At 51.0% G+C, this 18,606-nt stretch overlaps 1 protein-coding gene across 1 annotated transcript; it reads left to right on the top strand.

The window, feature by feature from the left end:
* The first annotated feature begins 6,955 nt into the window (after positions 1-6,955).
* On the top strand, positions 6,956-15,657 carry LOC101701010 (chymotrypsin like elastase 3B). The gene is made up of 8 exons (XM_004850525.3): positions 6,956-7,097; positions 8,115-8,200; positions 11,311-11,408; positions 11,545-11,679; positions 13,031-13,167; positions 13,396-13,538; positions 14,276-14,428; positions 15,464-15,657. The coding sequence occupies exons 1-8, from the start codon at positions 7,055-7,057 to the stop codon at positions 15,479-15,481; spliced, it is 813 nt and encodes a 270-aa protein (XP_004850582.2). The 5' UTR covers positions 6,956-7,054; the 3' UTR covers positions 15,482-15,657.
* The last annotated feature ends 2,949 nt before the right edge of the window (positions 15,658-18,606 follow it).

Raw genomic sequence — 18,606 nt, 5'->3', positions numbered from 1 at the left:
ACCATAATTTCCAGTAAAACCTTTCTTAAAATTCTTAAGCATGCATTCCAAAACAGTAGGACGAGATGTTTCTGTCCCCACGATAGGCCGATCAGGCTGTCGGTGCATATGGGTACCCTTGTATGGAGGCGCAAGACAAACAAAGGTGGGGGATCACTCGTTCACCTACCTGGCTGCAGGCTTCTTGGCCATTTTAAGGTCCGTTCAGGCTAAGGTGGGCTGTCGCCTAAGCTTACCATTGTGCCTTTGTTAAACGTGACCATACACAAATTCTGCGCTTCAGGGAGGACTCTTTAAGCACAAGCGCTTCCTTCCTCTGTCTTGTTCCACAGCTTGTTTCATACACTTTGCTATCCAGAACTCTTTCACTCACAGATTTATTCAGAAGTTATCACATTCCCTCCCGGTGACCTCCTAACCGTAACCAAAACAAATGAAAGAAGCTACCTCCCCAAATGGCAAAGCACAAGGGGTAATCAGACCCCAGCACTATTTTTTTTTTTGGTACCGGAGATCGAATTCGGGCTCTTGCGCTTGTGCAGCAGGTGGCAAAACCACTGAGCTAAATCCCCCGCCTGCCTGCACTATTTTTGCCCAAAGTTCTCAAAGTGAACCAAAATAAATGGGAGGAGCTATCTTTCCAAACGGCATAGCACAAGGGGTGATCAGACCCCTGTGCTGTATTTGCCCAAAGTTACAGAATACAAATTCACAAGGCGAAACCGAAAGTTAATGACTAGGGAGTTTCCTGGGGTTTCTCACCCAGCAGAGGAAAGAGACAGAGGAGACACCAAGAACAGCAGCCCTCATTCTGTAGTCTTTTCGGGTTCGGGCAAACCTCTACCCGGTAAGCAGATCTCTGTGTCCTGCTGGGGAGCCTAGGAAATTAGTCCCAGGAGTGCGCCTTTCCTCTAGAGGAGACAGAGAGCCGCTCCCTCCAGTGGGGTTCGGGCTGATGCCCAAAAGGGCTATTTCATTCCCGGTTTCCCGGCCAATGCACCAAATGTTGCAGAAATCTCAGAAAGAAATACACAGAGACACAGAATTTGGATAAAATAATAAAATTTCTTCTCGCAAGCGGGCAGGAACACCAGAAACCAGTCTGGTCAGTATCCGCTCCCCCTTTTTTCAGCATTTCCCTTTTTATATCCTTTTTAGCCATTATCTCATCCCTAGTGGTTTTTGATATGTAAATACAATTCCAGTTCCTATTTACATTATTATTATTATTATTATTATTATTATTTTTGGTACTGGGGATCGAACTCAGGTCCTTGAGCTTGTGCAGCAGGTGGCAAAACCACTGAGCTAAATCCCGGAACCCAGTTCCTATTTACAAGTCACAGACACAAGATAGGCCATATACATTGTAAATTCACCCTGGCACCGTAACTTTGTTAGGTTAATGAAGTTATGGGTTAGAGTCAGATAATCCTCACCTTAAACAAGGAGTTACGGGAAAAGCAAATCTTAAAAGAACACATTACTTATTTTGCTTCTACAACTACCTTAATAATCTATTAAGTTATCTAAAACTTTTCCGTATCAAACTAATTATACTGGTGTTGACCCAATTCTAAATAAGGTCCCATTCTGGGACCCTAGGGTCCTGAAGTTTGGATGTCATGTTTCAAAGGCAGTATTGGGAGATGGGGAAACTTTAAGAAGTGGGAGGTCTTCAGGCCACAGGTGCCAAAGAAGAGGTTTGTGGGAGGCCTTTCTCTTCTCTTTCTTCTCCTTTGCTTCCTGGCCATGGGTGAGTGGTTCTGCTCTGACCCACATGGCGGCCATGATATACTGCTTCACCACAGGCTCAGAGAAATAGAGCCAACCAATCATGGATGGGAACTTCCCAAACTGTGAGTCACAATAAACTTTTTCTCATTATAAGTTGATTGACTCAGGTATTCCTTATAGTAACAGGAAACTGATTAACTCAAGGGATTAGGATTTCAACATAGGAATTTTAGGGGGATACAATATGACCCATGACATATGCCTTACCAATGAAGTTACACTGTACCCTAGGGACAGAGGAGCATGAGACAAAAAGACCATTGGGGCATGAGACAAAAAGACCAGAGCAGAGCCACAATGCCAGCCAGACTTTGATGTCTGAGGGAAATAAATTTCTCAATTATTTTACGTTATTTGGGATCTCTGTTATAATCAACAAAACCTACCTTATAGCCAGGGTTTCAACTGAGGAATATTTAATCCAAGTGAGGAGGGGTTGGAGAGATGAATGAAGGATGGTGAATGTTCCTGAAGTTCACAACAGTAGGGAGCCCATAGCACCCCTAAGTCTAGGAGGCAGTTAGTGGATCCCGAGATAGCAGCTGTGGAAAAAGAAGGCCAGGGCCAGAGTCAGGGCCTCTGTTCAGGAACGCAGCTACTGCACACCTGTGCCCTACAGGGAAGTTGAGGAGTAAATTCCCCACCTGCCTTTTCTCTCACGCTCAGGTCCTGCTGGCACCTCCCATGGAGGGCAGCTGCCCTGCTGGCCTTCATGCCAAAGCCAGAGGCCACAGGAGCCTATGGGTCCATCCATTGGGCCACTGAGGGGAAAGGGGCAGGACAGGCGGAGGACCCTCAGGCTCTGTGCTGCAGCCCCAGCTGTGAGAATGGGGAGGGTGGCCTCTGTCTGCAGGAGCCTGGGGAACGGGAGGATGCAGGACTCTGGAATGTGCCTGTGAATATTTATGGAATGTGTATTTGCAGTAGAATCCAGGGCAGGGTGGGGGGCTTTACTCTCCCCCTCCCAGGAGCCCAAAGGTTGCTCCCACTTCCCGGGCACTGGGTGTGGGAAGGAGCCTATGCCCATTACTCACCAACCCAACCACCTCCTCTGGGTGCAGCAGAGGTGGCACCTTCCTTAGGACAAGAGCCACCTCTGCAGTCCGAGTCCTGGTCCTCTCAGAAGTTTCTTTGTGTCACAGATGGGCACCTCCTTCCCCCTCCCCTAGGCTAGGCTGTCCATCTGAGAGGGGCGGGCTGGCAGCCTGGAAAACGAGGGCAATGAGGCTCCAGAAAGTCCTGGGCTTAAGTCACAATGAACATAGGTCCATGAAAGGCTCTGACAAGTCCTGCAGAAACAACCATCTCAAATTTGATCTCAATACTTCCCAATCTCACTGGACCTTTGATACTTTTTTTTTTTTTGGTACCAGGGATTGAACTTGGGTCCTTGCACTTGCGAAACAGGTGGCAGAACCACTGAGTTAAATCCCCAGCCCAGGACCTTTGATTCTTTACTAAGTGCCCACCGGGTTCTGTCCGAGGAGTTGAAGCCCCAGAAGTGAACCAAGCAGACAAAGCCTCCTGCCCTGAGGGCCTCCGTTCTAGTGGATCACAAAATTTAGGGCCACCATGCAGTGCTGCCACAGAGATTTCCTGGGACATCCTAGGGTGGGAGTGGCCTCCAGCTGTGCGCTGTGTGAATATCAGGGTTCTGTGCCCTCAGAGTAGGAGGATGAGGACACTTGAAGAATTCTTCAGCAGTGTAGCTTCATTCTAGGCCTCCTTTAGGAAACACCTTAGCATTAGCAGTTGAATATCTACTATAAACCAGGCTCCCTTCTAGGGAGTGGGATTTTATTAATTAACTAATTAATTTAGAGATGGGCTCCCATTATGTAACCCAGGCTGGCATTGAATTTGCAGTGATCTACCTGCCTCAGCTTCCCAAGTGCTGGGATTACAGGCTATCCCCAAGGTAGGCACTAGGAATGTGAGAAAAATAAGGTCAGGTTTCAGCCTTCACAGAGCTTACTACTGGGTGGGAACTGGAAATAATGGACCCCAGAGACAACTGCTCCCCAACTTCTCTGCCCTGTCTCTACCCCACCTGGCTTCTGCTTCCCCATGACTCCTGCACTGGGAGCTGAGGCCTGCAGTGGATGGAACCCTCTTCCCCCCGGCCTGCTCCCTCCTCTGGGGCTGGGCAGAGCTGGGCCTTTAGGGGTTCGGCTCAAGCTGCACTGGCACCCCCACCCCAGGTTTAATCAGCAGTAAAGCTGATGATGTCTGTCCAGAAGCCCCGAAGCTGGGACAGGCCTGGCAGGAGCCTGATGCCACAGTTGGCCTGAGAGGGACCTTTGCCCTGGGCCCCAGCAGAGGGCCAAGTGGCTGCGTGTCTGTGTGTGGAGCTACTACCCTGGCCGGATGTGCTCAAGGCCACCTGCATAAGCACCTGACACTGGGGGAGGATTTGAACCCTCCCTGCTCCCTTAGGATAGCCTCTGCCAGGCCAAGCAGTGACAAGCCAGGGGACTTGAGGAAGTCCTTGCTTTGCTCTGGGATGATGTCCCCATCTATCAGGTGCCAGGGGTTGCACAGATGGGCTTTCAAGGCCCTGTCCATTCCGGGCCCTCTGCAATGGGAGCGGGAGGGGGAGGCTGTTCCTTTGTCCCGGAGCCAGCACCCAGGAACCTCCCTCCTTCTTCCTCCACTCAGGTTCTAGGGAATGGCTCTGAGTGCCAAAGCTGAGCAAATAACCCTGTGCAAGAACAGGAACAGGCGGAGGGAGGGGATGGCTATTTTTATCCCACGTGAGGGATTTTCACAGCTGCTTCACGTGTGTCCTCACATTTCCCTGGGCCCAGACTATTGCAGTGGCAGAGGTCCCTGTGGGTTGACGGAGGGGTCTGCTCCTCAATGGAAACTGCCCAGCCATATGTCCACCTTCCACGAGGAAGTGCCCACTAAGCATCGCCCTCCCTTGAGGCTCCCAACAGCAGGAAGCTGGAGGAAGCCACACTGGGGACCTGCGTGAGGGTGCTGACGAATTCTCAGGGCAGCTCGAGCGCCAGGTCCCTCTATTCAGCCAGCGTTTACGGAGCACCTGTACAATGCCAGGCCTGGCCAGGGAGGCTGTTGCCAGTGGCCAGCAAGGAAGGGCTGAGCACTTCCCACACCAACGTGACTGGGCGCCAGGTGCTGTGGTTACCGCTTCACAGAGACAATCTCAGACACAGTTCTCACCCCACAATGCATCCTGATGCCACTTCTCACTCAGCTGCTGTCTCCACCGACTGAGCCGAGCCCTCCACACCCTCCTGCTTTGCCCGGGTGACAGAAGTTGTGCCAGCTGCTCCTCTTCACTTCACCCTTTGTCCTTACAACGCTGCTCTTCCCAGCACCCAGGAAGAAAGTGGTGTTTTTGCTTTTCTTGAGGTGGGGGATGAACCTCAGGACCTCAAACATGCTAAATACATGCCCTACCACTGAGCTACACCTCCAGTCCCAGGAGAAAATGTTTTTGCTTTTAGAGAGAGGCTCTTGCTATGTGAGAGTGTGATCCTCCTGCTCCAGCCCCCGATGGGTGGGATTACAGGTGTGTGTCACCACACCTAGCCCAAGGAAGACATTTTTCAAACTATACAGGTCTTTCTCTTCTTTGTCTCCTCCCCACAAACCTGTGGCTTCCTCCTCATGCTGAGAATAAAGACCCGACTCCTCATACTCTGCTCTCTCTGTCTCTCTCTGCCTCTCTCTGTGTGTCTCTCTCTCTGAATTTCAGATGGTGGGAGCAGAATAGGATCAATCAGAACCCTCAGTTCTCTCATCACTGATACAGGAAAAAGCATCAGAGTCCGGCCATGGGTCACTTTTATTTAGTGAGATGTACAGATATTTTAAATAATATAGTTATCACCTTCCACACCACATGTGAATGGATACGTCTGAAAGACACCCGGAAACAAAGGGTACACACTGTACTGTGTGAGACTATTTGAATGTAAGGATTAGAAAAGGCAACACCATAGTGACAGAAAGCAGGTAGCTGGTTGCTTGGGGGAAGATTTGAAGGCAATGAAAACGTTCTGTGTGGTAAACACGGTAGTGGCTGCTGTGCTTCTCTCTTTCGACTGCTGTGAGTATGAGGCACATATTCATCCCTCACCTGAGGATGTGGGAGGTGTCTGGTCTCTGAGGACAGAAGACAGTGCCGGGACCACGCTCGACCCCATCCCTTGGACTGTGTGGGCCAGCTTTACTCTGGGCTGCACTGGAAGTGGACCTGTGTGGTCACTTGTGTCTCCAGCTGCGGGAGCTGTGACTTCCCAGAGCCCCCACACCATGCCTCAGCTCCAGCCCCACCAGCCTCCCTCTGCTTGAAGGAGCGGGCCCATGCCAGCTCCAGACCTGACACCTGGGCACCTGCCGACCCCTCCACCGGGAGTGCTTTGCCGCCAGGACCTCCCTGGGCTGCCTTTCACTTCTCTGTCTTCACTCAGTCAAATGCTGCCCTCCACCCCGGTGTCACCCTCTGGGCTCCCCAGCTCAAAGGTTGCTCCCACCCCCACCCCAAGCCTCCTGTTTCCTTTTCTGCAGCATCTGCCGCTGCCACAATTGGAAACAGCCTTCGTGGATCTTTGCTGATTTGTCTCTGTCTCTCCCCCTTGACCCAAGCCCCGGGAGCACTGGGACAGGGCCTGTTTCTGCCTGTACCCCTAGAACACTGCCTGAGGGAGGCAGGGAAAGTGCTCAGCACAATTATTTTATTTATTTATTTTATTTTATTTTATTTTTTTGGTACCGGGGATCGAACTGGGGTCCTTGCGCTTGCGCAGCAGGCGGCAAAACCACTGAGCTAAATCCCCGGCCCAGCACAATTATTTTAATTGAAGGCGACAATATCAATCCCACATTAGAGACCAGAAACCTAAACCTCAGAGACATGAAATGACCCACTCAAGGTCACCGAGCTTGAACCTGGCAGAGGCAGGATTTGAATCCAGGCCTGGCCAGCTCCAGGGCCGTGTTCTTTCTCAAAATAGCCTGGCTTGTTCACACACAAATCTTTTTTCCATTTCCTTGTTATCAGCTGGCTACTCAAAGCCACCTGTGCAGACACCTGGGTCTTCTATTAGTGTTCCTTCGCTATCTGCAGTGGGAGGTGCTGTGGCCTTGGGTCTTGGGGGACCCGATAGATATTCTGTCACCTGTTGTGGGAATGGGGCCCAGTCCAGCCCCTTCCCTCAGCCCTCTGCCCTCTGCCCTTTATTAGAGGCCCGGATTGTGTCTCTTTCCCATCAGCTCAAAGCTCACGATGCTCCTCCGGCTGTTGAGCTCCCTTCTCCTTGTGGCCCTTGGTAAGATCCCAGCCTGGGCCTGGGTTCCCTGTGGTGCACGGCCTGAGGAGGCCTTGAAGTAGGGTTCCTGCACTGGCTCCCCCCACCCAACTCGCGGTTCCACAGGCAGGAGTCTCAGGTTGTACCTGGGTGTGACTGTGGAGTTGCAGCAGGAACTGGGTCTGCAGGAGCTGGGGATGGAGCAGGCTGGGAGAAAGACTGGGAGTACCCAGGGCTGCAGTGGGGGCTCTTGGGGCAGTGAGCCCAGTCTCACAGTCAGGACTTCCTGTTCTGCGGTTAGATGTTGGGTGAGAATTTCCACTCCAACTCTCCTCTCACACTTCCTCCTCCAGCTCCACGTCCAGGACCTCTCCTTTTCCTGGTCTCTACCCTATTCCATCCAGCTCCAGGCCACCCCGTGCAAGTGGCCTCCCTTGATGAACGATAATTGTAACAGTAACGTTTATTGAGCATTTACCGTATGCCAGGCAGAATGCTGCGAGGTTTTTCTTCAATTAGCTCATTTAGTTCTCATCGCAGCCCCGTGAAGTCAATACAATTACTTTACAGATGAGGAAACTGATCCTCAAAGGGGTAAAGTAGTTAATCCTAAAACCAGTGGTAGGCTGGGTGCCCCTGAGCCAGGCAGGCTTATTTCAAAGCTGCCACTCCCTGTGACAATGCCTTCCACTTCTTTTTTTTTTTTCTTTAAACATTTATTTATTTTTTATTTATTTTTTAATTGTTTGGTACCGGGGATCGAACTCGGGTCCTTGAGCTTGCCTTCCACTTCTGAGAGCTCATCGCACCACAGGCACTGTACAGTCTTCCCTTTGCAGGAGGCCCTGGACTCCTGGGACTCTGCACACCCTCACCCTGGTCCAAATGCCCGTTCAAACATGGTACTGCCGACCAGGGAGGGAAGGAGCTTGCACAGGGCCATACAGCCAACTTGTGGCACAGCTGGGACTGGGACTCTGGCCTTCTGGTTCCTTCTCGGGACCCTCTGGCTGACTGTCACTCCACTCTCTCCTCTAGCCTCGGGCTGTGGGCAGCCCTTCTACAGCCCCGTGGGCCGTGTGGTCAATGGTGAGGATGCAGTTCCCTACAGCTGGCCCTGGCAGGTAAGAGTGATACCAGCTGCTCTCATGCCCTCCAGGGCCCTGGCCCCAAGGTCTGATGGCCCAGAAAGGATATGCTTCCTTTCCATATTCCACTTCCACTTCCACAGGCCTGGAAAACCCTTCACAGTCCACTTTCCCTGGAGGCTTTGTTCACTCAGCCTATGGCCTGAGCTGGGCTGCTGGAAACGCAAAAGTGGAATCTGTGGAGAGGGTGGTGCTTATGGGCTTGGCACAGTAACAGTTAAACTTGAAGGAGGAAGATTTTAGGGGACTTGTTTCTGGATTCCTCAAATTATACAACAGGCTAAAATGTCTGAGAACATAAAAAGATTAAGGTTTGTTTTGTTTTCTTTCTTCCTTTTTTTTTTTTTTTGTGGTATCCAGGATCAAACTCTGGACCTTGGGCTTACAAGGCAGGGGGTGGCAGCACTGAGCTAAATCCTGGCCCTGTTTTGTTTTCTTTTTTTGTTTTTGTTTTTTGGTACCAAGGATTGAACTCAGGTCCTTGGGCTTGCGCAGCAGGGGGCAAAACCATTGAGCTAAATCCCCGGCTGTTTTGTTTTCTTGATGCTGGGGATGAAACCTAGGACCTTGGGCGTGCTGCCAATTGCTCCACCTCTGAGATACATCCTCAGTCCTAACTCTAACCCTTCCTGTATAAAGCATTTTAATTAATTAATTAATTTTTGGTCTTTTGAGGCAGGGTGTCACTATGCAGTTCAGGTTGGCCTTGAAATCACTGTATAGTCCAATCTGGCCTCAAAATTAGGGCAGTGATCGTCATGCCTCAGTCTCCTGAGTACTGGGATTACAGACCACTATACCCAGAATAAATTTTAAAATAAAATTTTTTTGCAAAATTACCAAGGGTGGCCTAAAACTTTCAATCCTCCTGCCTCAGCCTCCTGAGTACCTGAGACACAGCCATATACCCATTGGATCAAAGGCTTTGTAAGGCACACTGAGGGAAGCATGGAGAGCTAGCCTGGCTGTTCCATCAAGCCCAGTATCCCTGGCTGTTTAAAGTTAATTTAAATGAAGTGATGTTAAAATTCAGTTCTTCAGCAGTGCATCTGGAGGTCCTGCAGATCTGTCTCTTGCTTCAACAGTGTTTGGACAGAATAGACCCGGAGACTCCCTTTTTTTCATCCTCCATGCACCTTCCAGTTATAGATTTCAGGCTTTTTTTTTTTTTTTTTAATACCCAGGATCTAACTCTGGACCTTGTGCTTGCAAGGCAGGCATCAGAACCACTGAGCTAAATCCCCAGCCCTAGTTACAGATTTCAGGACCATCATTTCGCCCATCTCCTGCTTCCAGGACCGGCCAACACTGTTCTTTTGTGGATAGCTCCTTATTGCTGACCAGCCATGACTTCTCAGGTTCATCAGAATTATTCCACCAAGGTGGAGGCTGCCGTCAACCACCTGGTGAATCTACACCTGTGGGCCTCCTACACCTACCTCTCTCTGGGCTACTACTTCGACTGTGACGATGTGGCTCTGGCAGGTGTGGGCCATTTCTTCCCAGAGCTAGCCAAGGAGAAACTCGAGGGTGCCAGGCATCTCCTGAAACTGCAAAACCAGTGCAGAGACCGAGTGCTCTTCCAAGATGTGCAGAAACCTTCTGAACATGAGTGGGCTAACAGTCTGGATGCCATGAAAGCTGCCCTGGCCCTGAAGAACCTGAACCAAGCTTTTTTGGATCTTCATGCCTTGGGCTCGGCCAAGACAGACCCCCATATCTGTGATTTCCTGGAGAACCACTTTCTATTATTATTATTATTATTATTATTATTATTATTATTATTAGGTACTAGGGATCAGACTCGGGACCTTGCACTTGCAAGGCAAGTGCCAGAACCACTGAGCTAAATCCCCAGCCTGAGAACCACTTTCTGGATGAGGAGTTGAAGCTCATCAAGAAGATAGGCAACCACCTCACTAATGTCTGCAGGCTGGGCTGGGCGAGTACCTCTTCAAAAGGCGCACCCTCAAACATGATTAGGAGGCCCTGGAGCCCGGCGGCCTCTGAGGGGCTCCTGCTTACCTGGCATCAGGGCTTTGGCCTAACCCTCTCCTTCCAGCCACTAGGCAGCTTTTTCACCCTCTGGAGCCCCCTCCTAAGTCTTGGACCAAAAGAAAATAAGAAATTCAGTTCTTCAGAGCTAGCCACATTTCAGATCCTCAGTAGACACATGAGGGTGGTAGCCACGTGAGACAGCAAAGATCTAGCACATTCCCTCATGATGGAGGTTCTCCTGGGCGGGAGCTCAGGCTCCTCTTCAAGGACCGCAGGGTGAACACTGAAGGCTTTGCTGGCCACATGGCATCTGTTTTCTATGGTTTGGTATTGGGGATTGAACTAAGGACCTGGCACTTGCAAGGCAGCACCACTGAGCTAAATCCCCAGCCTTGTCATCTGGAACGGTGACTTATGCTGCCACTGTGTCCTGAAAGCAGCCATGGGCAATGGGGAAAGGAATGAGCATGAATCCACTCCAAAAAGTCTTCATGTACAATCTTAGTGACTTAGCAAAACTCTGTCTCAAAATGTACATAAAGGGGTGAAAATATAGCTCAGCACAAAGGCTAAGTTCAGTACCCAGAATAAAAACAAAAAACACAAAAAAACACCAACCATGAGGAGATTTGGCCCACAGGTGATAGTTTGCCAAGCCTTGATCTACAGGCAGCTTTTGGAAATCAAATGTGTAGGGAAGGAGGAGAAAGACCGAGAACTCAGAATGAGTTGCTCTTCAGCAGAACCAAGAGGCCTTGAAAGACTTGAGGCTCAGAAGAATGGGAGAGCCTGATAGAATACCTTTGGGGCTCTCAAGAGAAGGGCTGGGGAAAGCTAGGGGCAAAAATGTTAGAGTTCCCAGACAGGTCATAGAGCCAAGGGTGGGGAGGCATGGGCGAATCAGGATGTCATCCCAGCGGAAAAAAGGACCACCACCAGCAGTTACATAGCTTGTGCACTGCACATTTCAGAGGGTGCCACTCTCTTCTGGGTCAACAGTGCCCTCTGGAGCACAATATACAAAGACATGGCTGTCACCCTTACTGTGGGGTCCAGGACACTCAGGTCCTTTCCTCCTTGGCCACCAGGTCTCCCTGCAGTATGAGAAGAATGGAGCCTTCTCCCACACCTGTGGCGGTAGCCTCATTGCCCCTGACTGGGTCCTGACTGCTGCCCACTGCATCTCGTGAGTTCCGTTCCCTGTCCCTGTGCTGTCCCAGCTGCTATCCCTGCGTGAGACCTGGGCAGCTGGGCTAGTGGGTGAGAGTGAGAGAGGAGGGAGGTTCCCCACAGGCCTGGACCAAGCTGGCCTCCACCCACAGGGACTCCCGGACGTACCAGGTGGTACTGGGCGAATATGACCGGGCTGTGGAGGAAGGCTCCGAGCAGGTGATCCCCGTCAACCCTGGCGAACTCTTTGTGCACAAGAAATGGGATGACAGCTGCGTGGGCTGTGGGTGAGTGGACTCGAAGGCCCTGAGCTTCTCCCCTTGTCCCTCCATGGCCAGAGATGCTGGCCCAGGTCCCACAGCACATGCCACCAAGGCTGGAGCCACAGAACCTTTAGGGGCCATGGACACCATATCCTCTCCTTACAGAGGGGACAGCAGGGCCCGGGAAGAGGCAGGGCCTCTGCAGATCCCAGGACTCCTGTGGCTCTTGCCTATGTGCAGCCGGTGCCCTCAGGCCCCAGCACCATGGGCTAGAGAAGAGGCACTGGACTGAGAGCCCACTCTCGAATCACCTTTTCCAGGTTGCAGCTTTGCCATTTGTCACAAGGTGACTATGAGTCAGGGCTTCCAGGGTGTCTGTACAGTCAAGGGGCCTGCCTTAAGCCCTCACATGCAGGCAGAATTGTGTGTCTGGGTGGCACAGTTTCTCTGGTGAGAAGGTAGAGCAAGGTGTAAATGTGAACGTGCGGTGCAGGGGTGAGGGGCTGGATGCCAGAGACCCTGGCCCATCTGGGGCTCTTGGGGTGAATGGGGAGACACTCAGACCCAGTGAAGTGACCTGAGTGATAGGCAGGCAGATGAATACAGAGCTGTGCTTCTCACAGTGGGCTCCTGGGGCAGCAGCATCAGGGCCACACTGGGAACTTATTAGAAATATGGATTCTCAGGCTTCTGTTTGGACCCATGGCCTTGAAAACGATGGGCTGGGGCCAGGAATTGCTGTGTGCTGAGCTCTCCAGGTGATTCTTACTCAGCTGAAAGTGGGAACCTGGGAGACTCAACAAGTGCCATTGTGAACGCCAAAGTTCAGATGGGGAGAAGTGGTGGGGGCTTCTCACAGACACTTGGCCTAGTCAGGCCTGGTGGCCCATGCCTGTGATCCTAGCACTCTTGGGGGCTGAGGCAGGAGGATTGAAGTTTGAGTCTTGCCTGGGAAATTTACTGATTTAATGAGACCCTATCACAAAATAAAAAGTAAATAAAGGGCCAGGGATTTGGCTCAGTGGTTCTGCCACCTGCCTCGCAAGTGCAAGGACCTGAGTTTGATACCCGGTACCAAAAAAAAAAGTAAATAAAACAGGAGTTGGAGGGTGCTGGAATTGTAGATCAGTGTGAAGGCCCTGAATTCAATCCCCAATCCCAGAAATAAAAACCAAAAATGGCCGGGGATATAGCTCAGTGGTTCCACCGACTGCCTCTCACACGCAAGGTCCCAAGTTCGATATCTGATACCAAAAAACCCCCCAAAATGCCTAGAGTTGGGGTGCAGAGCCTAACACATGAGCCTAATCCCAGCCCAGGATTAGGAGCTGGTCGGGTATAGGCCCAGGCCCTATGTGACTCTTCCCCTCCCCAGGAATGACATTGCCCTGGTCAAGCTCTCACGCAGTGCCCAGCTGGGGGCCACTGTCCAGCTCGCCTGCCTCCCTCCTGCGGGTGACATCTTGCCCCACCAGGCACCCTGCTACATCAGCGGCTGGGGCCGTCTCTACAGTAGGTGCAAACCCCTCTAGAGGCCATAGGGACAGTGACAAAAAGCCAAGCGTGGGGGTTGGGGTTTGAAGGCCACACCAGGTCTGTCCCTTCGGTGAACAAAGCACGCAGGAATGTATGCATGGTCCTCTAAACCCCAAGCCAGGAGACCGGTGTGCTCTGAATCCCCCACTCTGGGGCTCAGGCACTGTGCCACATTTCCTTGCTCAGTGGTCTCTATCCCTACAGCCAATGGGCCCCTCCCAGACAAGCTGCAGCAGGCCCTGCTGCCCACGGTGGACTATGAGCACTGTTCCAGGTGGGACTGGTGGGGCTTCACTGTGAAGACAACGATGGTGTGTGCTGGAGGAGACATCCAGTCCGGCTGCAATGTGAGTCTGCCCATGTGGGGCCCTGCTTCCCTCCTCCAGCCCCAGGCCAGGCAGGATGTCAGGGACGTGAGCACAGAGCCCAGGCCTGGCAGACCCGACCCAGACTCCAGCTCCCGCTCACACGCTGACCAGACTGGAGCCAGTCTCTCCCTCCCTGGGCCTCAGGCATCTCCATCCACACCACAAGGGTCACTGTCCCGTGACCTCCAAGTCACACCAACTCCATGGCTCTGGAGCTATAATTAAACATTCAGAGGGCTAAGGATGTAGCTCAGTGGTAGAGTGCTTGTCTAGCACTGGGGTTTAATCTCCACACTGCAGAAAAAAAGAAGAGATTCAGAATACTCTCATTGTACTATGAGTATGAATAATGATATTGATAATCAATTGGGGCACCAATATGGGACTGCCATTTCTCGAGAGCTTCCTCCCTACTATGTGTTAAGATCCACTGTCATCTCCTTTAGTCCACAGGAAATCTCTTCAGAGGGATTATTTCCTTTCTCCATCACAAATGATAGGGCCGGGGATTTAGCTCAGTGGTTCCACTGCCTGCCTTGCAAGCACAAAGTCTGGAGTTCGATCCCCAGTACCAAAAAAAACCAAACCAAAACAACGAATGATCAGGCTGAGGTGCAGAGAGGGCAATATGAGGCTTTCTTGAAATTCCTAAAGTACAGGTCCAAATCCCTAAGCCTCCTGCCCCAGCTCAGCACACTCCTCTCTGCTGATTCCAGGGTGACTCTGGAGGACCCCTCAACTGCCCCACTGAGGAGGGCACCTGGCAGGTCCACGGCGTGACCAGCTTCGTTTCTTCCCGGGGATGCAACACCCTCAAGAAGCCCACGGTGTTCACTCGAGTCTCCGCCTTCATTGACTGGATTGAGGAGGTGGGGTCAGGGGGAACCAGGGAGGGTCAGGGCCCTTAAGCAGATGAGAAGCCCCTGCAGGCTGTGCCAGGTGCCCTGGGGGACACTGCAGAGGGCAGGTGTTTTCTGCTGGCCCCAAGAACATCCATGGCCCCTGGGTGGAGCTGTGAGCCTTGGTGGGCTGTGCTTGCTTAGATTCTTAGGGGTCTGTGAAGTGTGTCCTGTGGTCCAGTCCTTCCAAGTCATGCAGACACAGGGCCACCCACTGGGAGACAGATGATAACCATGGAAGATGGTGACAGCCATGAGAGGGCATGCTCAGGCCCCAGTGGGAGCACAGTCCTCATCTTCCCATCTGGGGACAGGCAGTCAAGTCAATTAGTATTGTTCACGATAACAGCAATGGCTGTAGTTACAGACCACTTAAACTTGCACCAGCCTGGCCGTGGAGGTGCACACCTATGACCCCAGCACACTGGGAAGCTGGGGCAGGAGGACCACAAGTTTGAGGCCTGTCTATCCGATTTAGCAACTTCATATAGGGTGGGGAGCTGGATTGTAGCTAAGCACAAAAGCCCTAGATGTTTAGTCTCCAGGCCTGGAAAACAAAAAGTACAAAGGTAAAAAGAGACTGGCTGGGTACATAGCTCAGGAGTGGAGCTGCTGTGGGTACCACAAAAACAAAAGAAAACTGTCCCTAGGCTCTGTGATGAGAACCTTAGTTAATAGTTTCATCAAGAACTCCATGAAGAAGGGCCAGGGTTTAGCTCAGTGGCACCGTGACTGTCTCACAAACACAAGGTCCTGACTTTGATCCCTGCCACCAAAAAACAAAAACAAAAACAAAATAAAAAACAAAAACCCGATGAGGAAAATACTATTATTATGCCTATAATAGAGGGAAGGAAACTAAGGCTCAGAGAGGTCAAGTCCTCTGTGTGTAGGGTCACACAGCTAAGGAGTGGCATAGCTGGGAGCTGAGCCCACTGCCCCCTGGCTCCAGATGCTGTGCTCCTAACTGGACTATTCTGTCCCCTCACCCCTACTTTTTTTCAGACCATAGCAAGCCACTAGAGCCTCGTCGAGCTGGCAGTGCGGATCCCGCGTCCTTCATTAAGAATAAAGATCTCTCAGAAAGGGCCGGGGATTTAGCTCAGGGGTTCCGCTGCCTGCCTTGCAAGCACAAGGACCCGAGTTTGATCCGCGGTACAAAAAACAAAACAAAACAAAACAAAAACATCTCTCAGAAAGCCCAAGTCTCTCTTCATTGCCTTACCCCTTTCTCTCTGATCTCTAGCAAGGCAGATAAGCAGCATGGGACGCTGCCCTTTGTCCTGTGTGTGCCAGAGCAGGCTATGGTTTGTCTGAAGGCTGTCACTTGTGTCCCTCACACTGCCCTTTGTGCTCCTTGGCATCCTCCTCCCCACAAGGATGGACCTGGGCAACGTCCCCAGTGTCCTCCGTGTCCTCCCAGCTCCAGCAGCTCTGACAGGAGGGGCAGCTTAGCTGTCGCTGCTCCCTCCACTCCAGACCTTGCAGTCTGTGGCCACCTCTCTGGAAAAGTGGCAGAGACTGGGGAGTGATTTGGACCTGTATTACCATCACAACCTCTCCAAGCCCCGGTGAGTTGTGACCAACACAAGTAGCCCCCGTCCAGTTTCCCTGGCTTGGTCCCTGCCATTTCTCATGGAGAACTGACAGCTGTCAAACAGCCCACATCATCCAGTGTTCCAGGGACCTCTGCCCTGACAGCTGCAGCTGTCCTGGGTGCCCCGCCCCCTCAGGAAGAAGTCTGCCCAGACCCCAGCCGGCTCAAATGTAGACTAACAGTAGAACTGAATTTGGACCAATCAGTATGCTCAAATTGGAAGGTGTGAGTATAGACCAGTTTGGTCCAACCAGCAGGCCAAAATTTGGGCCAATCCCAGGCCTGCAGCTGCTATATAAGCAGCACTCCCCCCACACTTCCCAGGTTGGTACAGGAGGGCACTTTGTGCTGCAGAGCAAGTCATGTTCAAATGTAGCCTCACTCTGGGGTCCTCTCCATCTACTTGTGGTTTATTTCTCGGTTAGTGTGGGCTTAGAAGGTCCTATAAATCTGCTCACTTAGCCTGAGTAGCATGGACAGAATGTTTGCTTTAAAGAAAGAGCTGTCCATGCTCGGGGCTGGTGTCCCTGAAGAGCTCCAGAGACCAGGAGCCCATGGAGAGCAGCCACTGGCAACTGGCATCCCCAGGGGCAGACAGCAGCAACCAACAGTGTTGACCAGTAGTGGCATCAGGGCCACCAGCAGAGCTGTACTTTGTCAGCTCCTGATATTTGTAAGATCTTGGATCTGACATGCAGAGATGAGTCTCAATCCAACCATCTCAGATGAAGAGGAGGGGGGAAATGAGGCATAGAGAAAAGAAGAGTTGCCATGGCGACCAACATGCTGGTTGCCTGGGACTGAGGGGATCCCAGGACACAGGAGCTTTGGTGTCAAAACTGAGGAAATCTCAGGAAAACTAGGTCCAGCTGCTCACCATCATAGCAGATCAGTCACTCACAAACCAGTGTAGGCACAAAAATGTGCTAAAATGTGCACAAAAACTGCCCCCGCTGGCCTTTCTGAAGTGGGAGAAGTGGAGCTGTGGTTGTTTCTTCATCCCATCAGTGTTCATTCCTCTTCCAGCAGACAGCTCAGCGACAAAGATGTGGTTCTTGCCCTGAAGTAGTTCATTATTTAAACAGAAATGAGCAACTCAGAGCTGTCCATTAAGCACGTACTAGCAGCCTGTCCTGTGTCAGGTTCTGGGCTGGGAGGACAGAGGTTAGTCAGAGGGCAGGGAGAACCCAGGCCACTGAAGACAGCACACACATCCCCAGCCTCGCCCCAGCAAGCTGTGGTTGGGGTCTGAAAGATACCTGCTGAGCAGAAAAAAGCAACATTCAAACACCTGAATTCCTCTCTTTGTCTTTCTTGCTATACCATGAAGGAAACTTGGCCCTAGAAAGGACATACATAAAGATTTTTTTAATATTAATGCTCCATTAATATTCACTCCCTTTAAAAAATTAGGCTGTCAGAGTTTGGGGTGTGTGTGTGTGTTGCTGTGGATCAAACTGTACACGATAGGGAATTGCTCAGCCACTGAGGTCCACCCCAAGCCCCTACTTTCAATTTTGAAAACACTACCAAATACATGAAGAATAAGGTTGCAAACACCTATTTGAGTATCCTTCGTACAGAATTAAATTTCCTATTTTTGTTTCATATTTTAAAAAAATAAGTACAGTTCAGATGAAGGCCCCTCGGTACTCTTCCCAGAGGCCTCCATCATGGGTACAGGGATGTTCACCAATCATTGCTACTTTCCTTTGGGGCACTAAAAGGGATTGCTCTTGCCCCTCCCCTTAAAGTTGGGTTTGGTCTCATGGCTTGCTCTGGCTAGGATGAAGATTTGAGATACAGGGTGTCTTCATTACTGTCCTTACCCCTGAGACATGATATCCCACACCCACAATTTAAAGGAGAGGTCAATTTCAGCTCCCAATTAATAGAGGTGTCAGTCCATAGTCTGTTGGATCCAAAGCAGAATGGCATGACAGAGAAGAGTTGTTCATGTCATGGCAGACAGGAAGCAGAGAGAGAGTCAAGGGAGGAGCCAGGAAGGGAGACACAACCTTCCAGGTCATGCCCACTGTGATCTCCAGACCAGAACCCCCCCTTCTAACAGCAGGTCAGCTGTACTGCCCCATAATCCGATCACATTTCAGAAGCCTCACCTCTGACCACATGTGGCTTTGGGGGCACATCCAGATATAAACTACAGCATGGGGTGACTTGCCAAGCTCTTCTTCCCTCTACCATGGTACCCAGTGCCTACTGGCCAGACTGCCCCCAGAGTGAAGAAGCATGGACTGGAGCCTCTCCCAATGCCTGATGGGCACATGGCACAACCATGAAATAAATTCTGTCATCATAAGCCACTAAGATTCTGGGTGTTGTTTGTTACAGCAATATGGACCTAGCCTATACTGACTGATAAAATGAATTTGGTGTTTATTCTTCTACTCCATGCTATTGTATTTTTATCTCACATGTTAATATCCATTAATGATACACTTCATGGTTTTGGCTTTTTTTTATTTATTTATTTATTTTTAAATTTAATTTTACTTTTTGGTACTGGGGATTGAACTTGGGACCTTGAGCT

This window comes from Heterocephalus glaber, unplaced genomic scaffold (assembly GCF_053883595.1).
Source record: "Heterocephalus glaber isolate CG9 unplaced genomic scaffold, H.glaber_assembly_v1.0 deba00001452, whole genome shotgun sequence".
NCBI lineage: Eukaryota > Metazoa > Chordata > Mammalia > Rodentia > Bathyergidae > Heterocephalus > Heterocephalus glaber.
Note: the sequence above shows the minus strand (reverse complement) of the source record. Positions and strands in the feature narration are given on the sequence as shown.

Bases quoted from the DNA above. Each gene is read 5' to 3' on its own strand.
- LOC101701010 (XM_004850525.3), top strand. From the start codon at position 7,055: ATGCTCCTCCGGCTGTTGAGCTCCCTTCTCCTTGTGGCCCTTG. The intron at 7,098-8,114 runs GTAAGATCCCAG...TCTCTCCTCTAG, and splicing joins CCTTCTCCTTGTGGCCCTTG to CCTCGGGCTGTGGGCAGCCC. The intron at 13,539-14,275 runs GTGAGTCTGCCC...TGCTGATTCCAG, and splicing joins ACATCCAGTCCGGCTGCAAT to GGTGACTCTGGAGGACCCCT.